Source organism: Hemicordylus capensis, chromosome 8 (genome assembly GCF_027244095.1).
Source record: "Hemicordylus capensis ecotype Gifberg chromosome 8, rHemCap1.1.pri, whole genome shotgun sequence".
In the NCBI taxonomy this organism is placed as follows: domain Eukaryota; kingdom Metazoa; phylum Chordata; class Lepidosauria; order Squamata; family Cordylidae; genus Hemicordylus; species Hemicordylus capensis.
The window spans coordinates 31,380,875-31,394,381 of record NC_069664.1 but is presented as its reverse complement, the minus strand read 5'-3'; the positions used below and the strand labels follow the sequence as shown (position 1 = coordinate 31,394,381).

The following is a 13,507-nucleotide window of genomic DNA, read 5'->3' as shown; positions in this document are numbered from 1 at the left end:
AGCAGCTCTGGCAGCCAAGGGATTCCAGAAAAACAGTTTCATTGTGCAAATAGCAATCTGCTGGGCAAAGTCAAAGCCTACAGAAACAATTATTCTGATTTAGTAGATGCTTATATCTGCCTCTAATAATTAAGCCCAGTAGACAGCATGTGGTTGGTGTGCTTAAAACCTTTGCTGCTCAATGTAAGTGGGTTGCGTGGAAGCCGCTCCTGCTGGTCTTAGATGTGCCTGGGATACAGAGGTCGCTGTCACTAAGCTGCCCATTGAGGTATCTTCTAACTGGTGCTGATTAGCATTCAGTAATTGATCATCCTTTCTGAAAGCTCAGAAAGTGAACCAGTAAATTGAATTATTTCCCAGTCTGGGAGGCATCCCATCCCACAAGTCAACTATTCGTTTTAGCCTGAATGAATCCAAAATAAAACATGCAAATGGCATTTTGGAGAACAGACCTGAGCTGTAGCCAAAACTGACTACTTCTTTTGAGAGAGAAACTTGAAGTTTGAAAAACGCCCCACACGTGCCCCTTACTCCAAGCTGGAGAATGAGGGAGGCCTTCAGCAACTTGAATGACTGGGCTTGGTAGGCAAATCCATCCCTGGTCTGTGTGTCTTCCTTTGAAACGATGGTCCTGGTTTGGGGTGAGCCCCTCTGTGCTAAGGGGCTTCCCCGTTGAGGTCTCCAGTGGTTCGTTCCCAGGCTTGCATTGCCAGAGTGTGTATGAAATTGACCAGATATTTCTTGTGTGTTGGCCATTTGTTCTAAACAATGTCCAAATGAGAGTCAGCATGTCTGTGAATGGTGAGAAATGCATGGTGGGCATGGCGACCTGTGAAACCAGATGGATTTTCTCCAAAAACAATGACAAATTAAAACAGTCACCAGAAACATTCCGACTGGAGAATGCAGGTGACATGAATGGAAGGGAAGAACGGAAGGCTCTTGCCCAGGTCACAGGCCGTGTCTTGATCTGAGGGAGGTGCTTGAGAACTCGTTGACATTTTTTGGAGTGTATCCTAAAGGATTGGAAAATGAGGAGTGTTTGTGCATGCAAAACGACAGCAGCTGCCCGCCTTTCCTTTTTTCCGCAGTGCAGGAGTTACAGAAACTGCATGGGCAAGTTTAAAGCACGAACATCTTAACTCTTCAGCTGTGTAAAAGCTGAGATCTTAAACTTGCAAATTTCCATATATGCATTTTTTACCCCCCACTCCCACTTTTCTGCATTCATTGTCCAAATTCTAACAGCATGTTCATCGCTGGCGCTGGATCTCTGGCTTTGGCTGCACTGCCGTGCCTCTTTCAAAACCCTGCCCTGTACACACACATGCGCACCTTTTAACTTCTGCCTCACAGTGCAGAAGAGCTTCTGTTTCCCAAATCAGTAGGTTCAGTGGGTCAGCCACATGATGGAGAGGTGGAACAAATGGCTCACCCAAGCCCCTCCCTCTGTTGTTGTTAATTTTTTTGGGGGGGGGGGTTCCTTTTTAGAAGTGGATTTTCCAAGGAATCGTCCCATGAAGCTTGACTTGAGGGCACCTGTCTCTATGGCTGTTCCTCCCTCCCCTCCCCTCCTTTGGGTCTCTGATTAGCCACTTTGTGAGGGGGGGAGAAAGGCATTTTAAGATGAAATGCACCTTTGAGTCCAATGGCTCAGACTTAGAGGTCCTTCCTAGAGGTTTCCTCGTTTGGGGCCTTATGCAGTCCATCCAGAGATCTGGCTCATTTCCCTTCTCCTGGGTTGTGCCCCCATGTATGGCCCCAGGCCAGGGCCACTGGGAAGGTCTTCCTTTTTTAAAAAAAATGTGGCTGTATGAGCCACTGGTACTCCAGCTGTTGCTGAACTACAACTCCCATTACCCCCAGCCACAATAAATGATGGCTGGGGATGATGGGAGTTGTAGTTCGACAGCTGGGGAGCCAAGATGGCCTACCTCTCTGCTGGCACAGGCTGCCTGTATCTTCCACTGAACACTGCCGCCCTCACATTTTCTTCCTCCTTCCTTCTAGTCTTGATGGAAGCCAAAACTCTGTAATAGTGGAGACATTACAGGTGTCAAGGATCTAGCTGATCGGCTACCACAGCAACCCCGAAGGGACTTTTTTAAAAACAGCAGTTCAGTCTGGAGATTGGATTTCAGCCCTCTTATTAAATTGGGAACTGGTTTGGTTGCAGAAAAATATGTCGATGTCACCAAGGGAAAGATGGGGGTGTCCCCCTCATCCTCAAAGCCGATAAAAGTAGATTGGGATGTGAAATGGGTGTGGATGGGGCGCCATGGGTTAGACAGAAGCCAAGACATGGGCCAGAAAAGCAAACGCCCTCATGCACTTAAAAGATAAAATACCACTTTTTCTGTTATAAACACCAAATTGTATAAATTGTTTGTTCATTGGTCCCTTTTCTAGTCTACAAAAGACTTGGGAACAGTAATTAAAATGTAACAGGTTTTTTAAAAAGGCATTTGGAGCAAAAAAAATTAAAATTAAAATGTGCGTAGCAATTACAACTGAAATAGAAAAATCACAGCAGGATCAAAGAGGAGAACAGCATTCAGAGCAGCCAGAACGAAGTAAAGGCCTTCATCTGCCTGTGGAAGACCACTGCCCTTGGGACTTACTGAGCCTGTCAGTTTCCCCCAATAGCTCGCTCTGGGAGGGCAGGAATCAGCCAGGGAGTTGATGCAGGGGCAAAGAAGTTGCCCCTCCAATCCCCCTGCCCCATGGCCCTGATCCAGCCTGCCCCACCCCAAATATATGCTTTTTGAAAAAGAGAAACACTTTGGGAATGCCAGCCACAGAACTCCCACAGCAGAAGCAAAAGTCTTGGCTCACGATTTAAGCTTGGGTGGGCAGGATCCAGATCAAAGTGCTGATCCAAGAGGGTCAGGTTCTGAGCACCAATTAAAGTGATGCATATTGGGGCAAAACCCCCGCAAACTTCAAGTATATGCTGATGGGATCTGAGCTGTTGGTAACTGACCAAGAAAGGGATCTTGGGGTTGTGGTGGGCAGCTCCTTGGAAGTGTCAACACAATGTGCGGCAGCTGTGAAAACTTCATAGGTCACCATACCTAAAGAAGGACATTGTAGAACTGGAAAAGGTGCAGAAGAGGGCAACCAAGATGATCAGGGGCCTAGAGCACCTTTCTTATGAGGCAAGGCTACAACACCTGGGCCTTTGGGGTTTAGAAAAAAGACGACTGCAGGGAGACATCATAGAGGTCTATAAAATCATGCACAGTGTGGAGAAAGTGGATAGAGAGAAATATTTCTCCCTCTCGCATAACAGGGGTCATGCCATGAAATGGAAGGCCAAGAAATTTAGGACCAACCAATGGAAATACTTTTTCACACAGCGCATAATTAACCTATGGAATTCTCTGCCACAAGATGTGGTGACAGCCACCAGCTTTAAGAAGGGCTTCGACAAATTCATGGAGGACAGATCTATCAATGGCTACTAGTCTGAGCGCTATAGGCCACCTCCAGGCTCAGAAGCAAGATGCCTCTCAATGCCAGTTGCCAGGGATCAACAGAAGCAGGAGAGAGGGCATGCACAGACTTCTTGCCTGTGGGTTCCCCAGAGGCATCTGGTGGGCCACTGTATGAAACAGGAAGCTGGACTAGATGGGCCTCCTTGGGCCTGATCCAGCAGCGATGTTCTTATGAACACTAACTGATAACATTGTGCTAATCATTAGACTTGAATGTCTGCCTGACAAGAATTCTAAGAGCTGCAGAACCTGCATTGGTGGTTCAAAATGAAACCCCTCTGCCATTTTTCATTTCGATTCTGCATAAATATATTTTGAAATTTTATATCTTGCTTAATAATAATAATAATAATAATAATAATAATAATAATAATAATAATAATAAACATTGTTAGCTGACCCATAACAAATTGTTTTGACATTGTGCCATCTCTAAAACAACTTCTTAGCCAGGCACTATCTAAAATCCAGAATCTCTTTTAGTCAGTTCGGGTAAGGACATTTGTACTACAGAACTGCTTTACAGACCTGTTCATTAGATAAGAACAATATTTTCTAGGCTCTATTCTAAATTTTTTTAATTGGTTGCTGTTTTGGAAATAGTTTAATAAAGTAATGCGCTGTTCTACAGAGCAGCATTGTGAGACGTGGTTTTCGGAGATCTGACGTTAGTGCCCAGTTATTCTAACTGCTTTAATTCTGAGCAGCAGACCATTGTATGCAGTTGGGAAGTTAATTCTCATTTATTTTGAAAAACTGCAAGAAAAATGAATGCTTTCTAATCAGAAATGACGAATAAAGTCTTTTTAATAGTCAAATGAAAAATGTAATGAGAAAACCCAGGGTGTAATTTGTGGCACATTTAAGATGCCTCTTGACAATTTCTAATGACATTTTTAAAACTACCGGGGTGCCAATAGAAAAGGGAGAGTTGAACTGTTCAGTTTCCTTTGGAAAAGTCTTTGCTTCATAAAAAATGCAACGTTGCCCTTTTTACTTTTAAGAAAACAAAGTTGTCTTTAAGTGGAAGAGGCAAATCCTCTGAAAAGAAGCAATTGGAAGGAGATAAAAATAGAATTTTCTAAAGAATGTTTTTGAGAATCAACTTGCTTTGTAGTCCTCGAAAGATGATCTTGCAGCCCAAAGTTGCAACGTCTTCTGAATTGCAGCAGTGGCTTCAGAGTCACATTTGTCATTAATTTGTTTCTTCAGCATAGAATTTGAGCACTAAATTCTCTTTGCTTAGCTGATGAGGGGCAGGCTGCAGGCTCTGCAGAAGTTCACGGTGCATTTGCAAGCCAGAAACAGTGTGCCGAGGGTGGAGGGTCTCATTCACCCCATGGTGATGTTCAAACACAAATCAGTTGGAGGCTACTGCCAGATTCAATCCCTGAAGAGTGGGCACAGCTTCTGAACCCATGCATAACCTGCTTCTGCCATGGGCATGATCGCCCTTAAAGCACCAGCCCTGTCGCTCCCAATCCACCCAGCTGCAGTTCTGCGTACATCCCTAGTTAGCAATATCCATTTCTGCTGTGGGGGCCTGTACTTGAGGCATTCCCAGAGAAGCACACCCCATGGACATTTGTTGGTCAGTTTATTTGCCTGCGGGTTTCTCATGTGGGGTCTTTGGGGGAAGGGACAGTATTGATGGCTGCCTCCATGAAGCTATTTAAGCCTGAGATCCTTTCCAGTTCATGCTGAATTCTGCAAACATCTCATTAGTGAGTAAGTTTCAAGCCAAGGAGTTCCCGAGCTGTGGTCACTTAGCCACATCAGATCTCAACTATATCAACAGCTGCAATGCGTTTCCAAGACTATTCCAATATTGGGCTCCATTTGTTCAGCCATCAAGGTCTTCCCACAGGCCTCACAGATGTCGTGTGTGAAGGGCAAGACAGCACAGGTATCCAAGGTTGCTCTCAGGCTGGGGCATAAGCTTGCATTCCTGACAATCAGATGTGTGCATGAGCCCTCTCCACCTTTCCGGTAACAGTCATCGGAGCACTGCCATAGCCTAAAGCCATGGGACGAAACAGGAGCTGACCAAGGGGGGTCCTAGGAAGACACACCACCCATCTCTCCCGAGGCTTCTCCACGCACGTCAGTGGAGTGGGCAGCTCTGTCTACGTGTTCCTCTTTCCCTTGCTGTTGAGCAGGGAAGAGTGCGCCCCTGGGCATTCCGTTTCCACATCAGGGGAGACGCAGCCTTTTGGCTCAAACTGATGGCACTTCAAGGGACCGGGAAGGTGCTTCCTGCCTGCCCATCGCTGCCTCACTGCTTCCCCGTAGTTCTCTCCTATACCATGTGGGTGTGGGGCTGCAGTGTTCCTCTTTGCAGCCCCATTCAGTGTCACCACGTTCATGGCATGCACATGTGTCAGCCATGAATGAGCATGGTAACTGAATGGGCCTGCAAGCAGGAATGCTGCAGCCCTCCACCCACGTGGTTTAGGAAAGAGCTGGGCGGGGGGGGGGGGATCAGCGGGGCAGGGATGGGCGGGTAGGAAGCACCTTCCCGGTCCCTTAAAGTGATGCCCTCCCAGGAGCACATCCCTAACTGATGCTCCATGTGGTGGCCCAGTGCACTGGGCAGAGTTCGTTACCTGGAGTTTTTTGTTGCTCTCCTCCATGCTTTTTTAACCCCAAAGTAGTCATGGCAGGCTGCGATTCTGAGCAGAAGAAAAGGAGACCGGGAGAGTGCATAACCCTTTCCCCGACTGCCACTTTTCCTCCCTGTCAGTGAAGCCAATGGGATCCTTTCTTTTACTCTAGCTGGTAAAATAGTTGGTTGCTGCTGTCTGGAGGGAAAGGGTTGACCTCCCTCCCTCCCCGCCTGCCCTCGGTTTCCGCCCCGGAGGCTGCTTTTCCATTGGGAAAAGGCATGCAAGAGGCAGAACTGAGCTGCTTCCTGTCCAACTTGGGGGCCTTCCATGGCCTCCAGGCATTCTGGGTCTCATTGTGGCCTTTGGCTGAGGAAAATCAGAGATAATTGCACTCCCATGGAAGAGCCCTTTCTAAACAGAGAAAAACCAAAGAACTGTGTGGGTTGCCAACAGTTCTGCTAATGAGGAGGTTGCAGGAAGGGGCTCCTGTCCAGCTGCTTTGTTCGCTTTGAGAGGGGGCTTTCCCAGAAACATCGTGCTTTGGGATTTTCTGTGACCAAAAATCCAAAACAAAAAGCTGCAATCCATTTTCTCCGGTGACAATGCAACTTCCATTGTCCATGCACTGGTTGCCGTGACCTTTGGAAAGTGCGGTTCATGGTATCTCCACAAGGGCGAGGCGACCTTAGGCAACATTGCTAAAGGAGGCCAGTTGACACCAAATTCCAGAACTCTGTTTTGCATCTTGAAATGTATTCCTAATCTCAATAGCATTGTTGACTAAAGTGACGCACTGCCCTATCTTGGCAATTCCAATAGATGTCGGGCGATGGGAAGGGATGTTTTGCATGCAGTGCCGAATGAGTGATTCTGAACGTTCGCCTTCATGTTCTGTGTCTGTTCAGTGGTCCAGACTGAGAAATCTCTTCTGGCAGTCTATTGGTTGATTTTAAAAGAGGTGTAAAATATATTAAGTCTTTGCAGAGCCTCGATGTAAGCTAATCTGAGCAACAGCTCTGTCAGATAGCAAGTTATTGACTTGATTTTTTTTTCCCCCTTGAAAAATTTCATCTTTGGTTCTTAAGTGTTTTGTTTTCTCATCCCTTGAGGAACACAAAGAAAAATGAGTTTGTTTTTACTTGTAAGGCTTTACTCAGTTGCCAAATTCCGCCGAAGAGCTGGACTATGGGGACCTCTCAGGTAAGGGCTAGTCATTAGGTTAAGCCAATGTGGCTCTTGTCTGTGGGTTTGCTTTCCACCTTGTTTGCACCCTGGCTGTGTTGTATTTGTTTGTTTCTTTTCACAATGGCTGTGTGGCAGCATCCCCATTAATCAGCTGCGTAGGCCCAGCGTTCAGAAAAGAGCTCCCTCTCCTCCGCCCCGCCCCGCCCGGCCCGGCCCTCCCTCTTCCTGGCCACTGGTTAGCCATGGCACCATTGTACCAACCTGCAACGCAGCACTTGAGAGGTTGGGGCCGTGGAAGGAAGAGGAGGGCAGGGCACTGTGGATTATATTACAGGTTGTCCAGCAGCTGCTGTGAGCTCAGCTGCTGGAAATAATGTTTTGAATCCTAATTAGTGAATGGTTCAGTTGAAATTTTGTTACATTTGTAAAACACTTTAAGGAAGGATGCTGGATTCGTGCAGCGGGGTGGGGTGTCTCCGGCACAACATTGCCAGTGTCTGAGCTGCTTGCTGTGTCGTGTGGTGCTGGGAAATTGCCATGGCAGGCCTCTCATCAATGCACAGGGAGCAGAGAGGGCAATTATTTCATTGCACAACCGTCTGTAAACTAATCAGACACATCAACCCTGTTTTTTTGCATCAGATTGAAAACTTGCCCCCCAAAAGATGGTGGCTGGTGGTTTTCCTCTTCTAGCGTGTGTTTATCACATATGTACCCTGTCTTTTTTTCCCCCACCAAGCCCAAGGCACAACAAAAGTGGGAATCGTCCTCTTTTCACAACAGCCCTGTGAGGGGGCTGCTGCTTTGCCCCGAGGCTACCCGGTAGGCTTTGTGCCTGAGTGGGATTCGAACCCAGGTCCCTAAACACTCTCCACTATCCCACACTAGTTTGGCATTTATAAAATGAACTGCATATTCCAGCCATATGAGCCACAGAATGCCAGCCCTGTGGCTGCGTGAAATCACAGGTTGGGTTGCACATGATTCCAGCCCAGAGGTACCGTCTTTCTTGCCTCTTACGCAAACACCAGGTTTAAAATCCCAGATTCTGACTGACTTGGCGACTTGCTCATGAAATAATACCATGGCCTGTCAAAGTGTTCTGGAAGACCCTTCCCGATTTCTCGCCCTGTCCCCATCTTCCCCCAAAGAACTGGAGGCTCTGGCTCCTTGCTGGTTGAGGTCTCCTGTGTCCATCGTGGTTTCACCCTCTCTCTACCAACACTCAAGTTCTGTAACTATTAGGCTGAAGATAGTCCAGCAGCAGGTTATGCACAATAAATGAAAGGGAATTTCACACAACTACGGCCACATTCTTGCACAATTTTGTTCATTTAAACATGGGTTCCCTGTGAATTATTATTCTCTACATTTTATATCCTGCTCTTCCTCCAAGGAGCCCAGAGCAGTTCACTACATACTTGAAGTTTCTCCTCACAACAACCCTGTGAAGTCGGTTAGGCTGAGAGAGAAGTGACTGGCCCAGAGTCACATCCAGCAAGTCTCCTGGCTGAAGGGGGATTTGAACTCGGGTCTCCCCGGTCCTACTCCAGCACTCTAACCTCTACACCATGCTGGCTCGTGGTGAAAAATTGTGGCCACTATTTCTCCTGTTAGTCGTAAACCTCATCAGTTCAGTTCAAATGGAGAAGAGGAGAGTCGGGGATCAGAGCTACTTCCAGCATCTCACTCTCTGCTTCTCTTCATTCGGTAACTTGGCAGATGAAGTCCTGTTTCATTTCTTCATTCCATTCCAACCCAGCACATCTCATGTTTAAGATGTTGCTCCAGATATGCATGTCGTCAAACATGGTACAATCAAAAGGGACCTATGTAGCCCTTCCATGTAGTTTGATTAACTAATCAAAAACTGATTAGCACCTTTGTTCATGGGGGATGCTGATTAATCAATTACTATTGATTGTAAGCGTGGCTTTGTTCTCTGGCAAAGAGATGTCTGGAGGAGCAGCCAATAAAAATTGAGCACCTGTCATAGTGATTAAATTTATTAAAACAAAATGCATTATTTTTTATGAAGCTATCTTGAAATGGGTCACTGAAGGGGGAACGTATTGATTGAGGAAGGATGAACTCCTTGAATTTCGCTTGCTTAAATTAGAGACCAAATTCAATTATAATACAAGACAAACAGGTTAACACCATCTTTAAATAGCCCATCAATAAATTAGAATAGGGGCCGCACACTTAATGCTAAACTGGGATAATGAATAATATTTCCTGTTTCTGGGGCTTCCAGCTCGCAGTTCCAACCCTCCTAGGTTATTATGGATAAATACTTGCCTGTATTTCACACTCAATACTGGCTGCCCTTAAAACCATTGTATCCCTTCGGATCTGGTTTCCTTAGTTGATCAGAGTCACGATGGATCCGAGTCACGGGGACAGTTCTGGCCTAGGTGATCTTTGGAGACCTTCCGTGCCAGCTGTATTGCATATGGTTAGGGTTAGCTCATTTCATCCCAAAGACTCTGGAGAAGTGGATAGAGATTCAGTGAGGTCTGTACAGCCATAACTGTAATGTATGTATGTGTAATCGATTTATACCCCACCATTTCAAGAGAACGTTTCAAAGGAGCATCAGCTGCAGTGGCACAGCGGGGAAGCAGCTTGCCTAGGGAGCAAGAGGCTGTTAGTTCGAATCCCCACCGGTATGCTTCGCAGACTGTGCCTAGTATATATATATACTTGTAGTCACCTATATCGAGCAGCAGCGATATAGGAAGGTGCTGGAGGCAGATGCTCACTTCAGTGACGACAACAAAAAGCATCATCTCACACTGCAGGGGAGGAGGCAATGGTAAACCTCTCCTGTATTCTACCAAGAAAACCACATGGCTCTGTGGTCACCAGGAGTCGACACCGACTCGGCAGAACAATCTCTCTTTCAAAGGAGCTTATGATAAAATGGCAAGCAAAAACACACATTTCATGCAAAATAGGTGAAAATAGCAGCAAAATATTCTAAAACTATCCCTAAAGTGCAAAACGTTAGGATAACAGGAGCTAACCACCCAGCATTAAAATTATTTGAAACACCAATAGCAACAAGAATAGAAATCTAATAATGAAATAAAACCAACTCATGAGAGAAGGCTAAAGGAGGGCATTGCAGGGGTGGGGTCTATTTCTGAGAAGGGCTGTGATCCTTGGTCACCCCTACACAATCTCAGTCACTGTGGAAAGACCTCCTCCAATCATCTCGGGGCCCAGACAGGTTTACTCCAGAATAGGCAGCCCTTGTTAATACTGGGCAAACGGAGTCCCACTGAACTGAATCCAGAGAGACCAAATTCAATTGGTCCACTTGTTGGGATTGCTCTAGGCTTGGTGTGGTCACTTCACCCACTGTCCATTGGATGAACTGTCCAACTGTGTTCATGGAAGAGGCAAATGGTGTTGATCTGCTTGCTAATGGGCCAGAGGCAGATGTGCATTCTTGCCCCCTGAGCCAAGCAGATGGATGAGTTGTACAGGTTGATGTTGTGTTTGCTAGATAGTTTCCCCTTTTTGTTTAGTTTGATGGCGGGCTCAGGGCCAGCTTAGTTTTCATAGGAGGCTTCTTTGAGGGAGGCACAAAGAGTTGGGTTCTTGAAAGCAGGCTCCAGGGCAGGACTGACTTCCTTGCAATTGATCACTATGCTCCCAATAATTAGAAAAAGATTGTGGTGTTTAAAAACAAAAACAGGAATGGTGACTGCTCAGAGGAAGGGCTCCTCTCCTGTACTAAAGGCTGAGTTCCAGTCCTGGCTTTAAAATAAAACATCTACTCTGCTGGGGATGCCTCGAGAGAGAGAGAGAGTGCATCGCCGTGGAACCAAAGCATCTCTGGATGTGCCATGTGTGCGTGTGTGTGTTGGAATCATCACAGTTATAAAAATTAATTTCCCCTTAGAAATAGAAGAGCTGTTCAAACTTCTGTGGGAGGCAGCCTTAAATCGAATGTGCTGAAATTAACAGCCGTGCGGTGCCTGCACAGAAGAGATCCATCAGACCTTTGCTTTCATAGCCCTGTGCGTGCAGGAGAGGAACACCAGGCCTGCCAGAGTGCAAAGCGTCCCCCGCTTCCCTAAACAGAGAGTTTTAATACCTTGGTCTACATAACTTAGCCAAAGAAAACTTAAGCAAGGAGGTAGAAAACAAGACCCTGTGGAGCAAATGTGTTAAATCATTGCAATAAAGCATCCTGCAGCTGGAGCTCCTTAAGTGTTTTGCTTATATTGTGCCCCAGATATTAAAAATATGAACTGTAATGTATTGAGTGTCATGCTGCCAGAGCTATGGCAGGCTGCAGGGAGGAAAGAGAGTGGAAAGTGCCTCTTGCTTTTAGAAGCAGAGTGCAGCAGAGGACGCCCTGGGCCCAGCTGCAAGTGAGGTGACCTTAAACACCTAGTTTGGTGCTCTCTGTGTGTGTGTGTTTAACTTAAACAGCAGCTGAAGGGGTGGTGGGCGTCAACTTAATCAACCAGTAGGGCAATTAGTATAACGCCCTTCTGCTGATGTGGTAGGTGCATCAGCATTGTCATTCCTCCACTGTTGCTCTTAAACAGGGGCAGAGCCACCACTGAGTAGACAGGTTCAAAGAACTCGGGCCGCCACCCCTTGGACCCCGGACACGCCACCCGCATCTGAAGTCAGACGCGGGGGCCATGATTTGACTCCCAAAAGGCATCACATGGGCTTTAAAAGGCAGGGAGAGTCGCTCTGGCTGTGCTAGGTTTAGCTCTCAAAGGGGGCCACGTGGCCCCTTTTGGGAGCTAAACCATGCCCCCACATCTGACCTCAGACGTGTGGCATGGCTAAACACTCCCTGCAGCTGACATCAAGCACAGGGGCGGGGCTAGATGGCCACAGTGGCGACAGTACCCGGGCCACCACTGGCCTCCGCGCCTGCTCTTGAGGCTTTTTACAAATAAAATCATGGGGCCAGATGTGTGAGTGGAGCTTGACGCTTTGTCATTGGATGTGCTATTGGACAACCCTTGAGCTTGACCCTTTGACCCAGCTCCTGAGCTCAGCAGAGACTTTGTCTCACCTGTCCACTGCCCCACCCCTGTAAACACACCCCGGTAGTGTGTTAAGTTGTAAGCCACCCAGAGATTTTTATATGGGGTGATATAGACATGTGCTAAATAAAATAAATAAACCTCCAACCCCCATGCTGCTAGAACTCGAGTGCCTTAATCATATTTGAGGATCCTTCCTGTCTGCTACTGCCTACTTTACTTTGCCCTGCTCTCCAGATCTCAGGCAGTAGAGAAGGTACAATTCTGCCCGTGGTGCTGGCCTCCTTATGAGTCTTCTGAAGTTTACCCAAATTGGCAACATGGCTTCTTCTAGCTTACAGAGCAAGTTGCCATTGGATGTTCAGGAATTTTAAATTTTAAATCCACCCCTGTTCAGGGAGCAAAATGAGGCATCATCTTCAGAGCGGAAAATACCAGCTCAGTTCAGCCACAGCCCTTACTGTGCAGAACACACTACATCCTGGATGGCTGTGGTAAGCCAGTTAAACGTGGGGTAGTTTGTTTACCCATTTGTAGAGAACCATTCGCTCATGTATTAACCACCCTTATTAATCTGATTTGCGTCCACGATTTTGATCAGTCATGCAGGCTTGACACTTTGCTGAACAACTTGGGTGTCTTCAAGGGTCGCCTGCAACCTGTTGGGATATCTGTCTCACATTGCTTTCTGAACTATGTTAGAGTAGTCCATTCTTAGTAGTACCTATTTTATATACATTAACAAGTGCCCAAATGTTGTTTGCTAACTATTGGAAGTGATTGCAGCCATTTGCAGTGCCGACCAGTGTTTGAATTAGAGGGGAACATGCAGGGGAACCCTCAGTGAAACCCATGAGGCCCATACCCCAGCTTCATCCCAGTCATGGCCGCCATTGCCTTCTAAATCTAAAGGCTGAGGGGTCAATTCTAGCACTGGCACTGATCATCCAAGTTGGGATCCGTCTGGCAACCCACCTCGCTCTGCTTCGCCTCCCTGTGTTTTCCTTCTCATCTGCCCACCCTTCAGGAAACTCCTTGGATGAAAGGCCAGCATGCCCCAATGTATATTAACATCTTAATGGAAAAACTGTGCCTGTATATACGTTCGCTGCTCTCTCTGACAACAGGGAATTAAATGTCAGAAGGATTTGTAGCATCTGTAATTGAATTGGTGCTGAGAAAAGCAAATCTTAAG

The 13,507-nt window shown here is 46.7% G+C and overlaps 1 protein-coding gene across 8 annotated transcripts in view; it reads left to right on the top strand.

Moving 5' to 3' along the window:
• Positions 1–13,507, top strand: part of CADM1 (cell adhesion molecule 1) — a 247,638-nt gene that overhangs the window by 223,713 nt on the left and 10,418 nt on the right. For 4 of the 8 annotated variants that reach the window (XM_053269304.1, XM_053269306.1, XM_053269311.1 and 1 more), the window contains one exon: positions 7,250–7,303. The exons of the other annotated variants lie outside the window; for them this stretch is intronic. In XM_053269304.1, the coding sequence (XP_053125279.1) occupies positions 7,250–7,303 (54 nt within the window). The remainder of the gene's footprint in view (positions 1–7,249; positions 7,304–13,507) is intronic. 8 annotated transcript variants of the gene reach the window in all.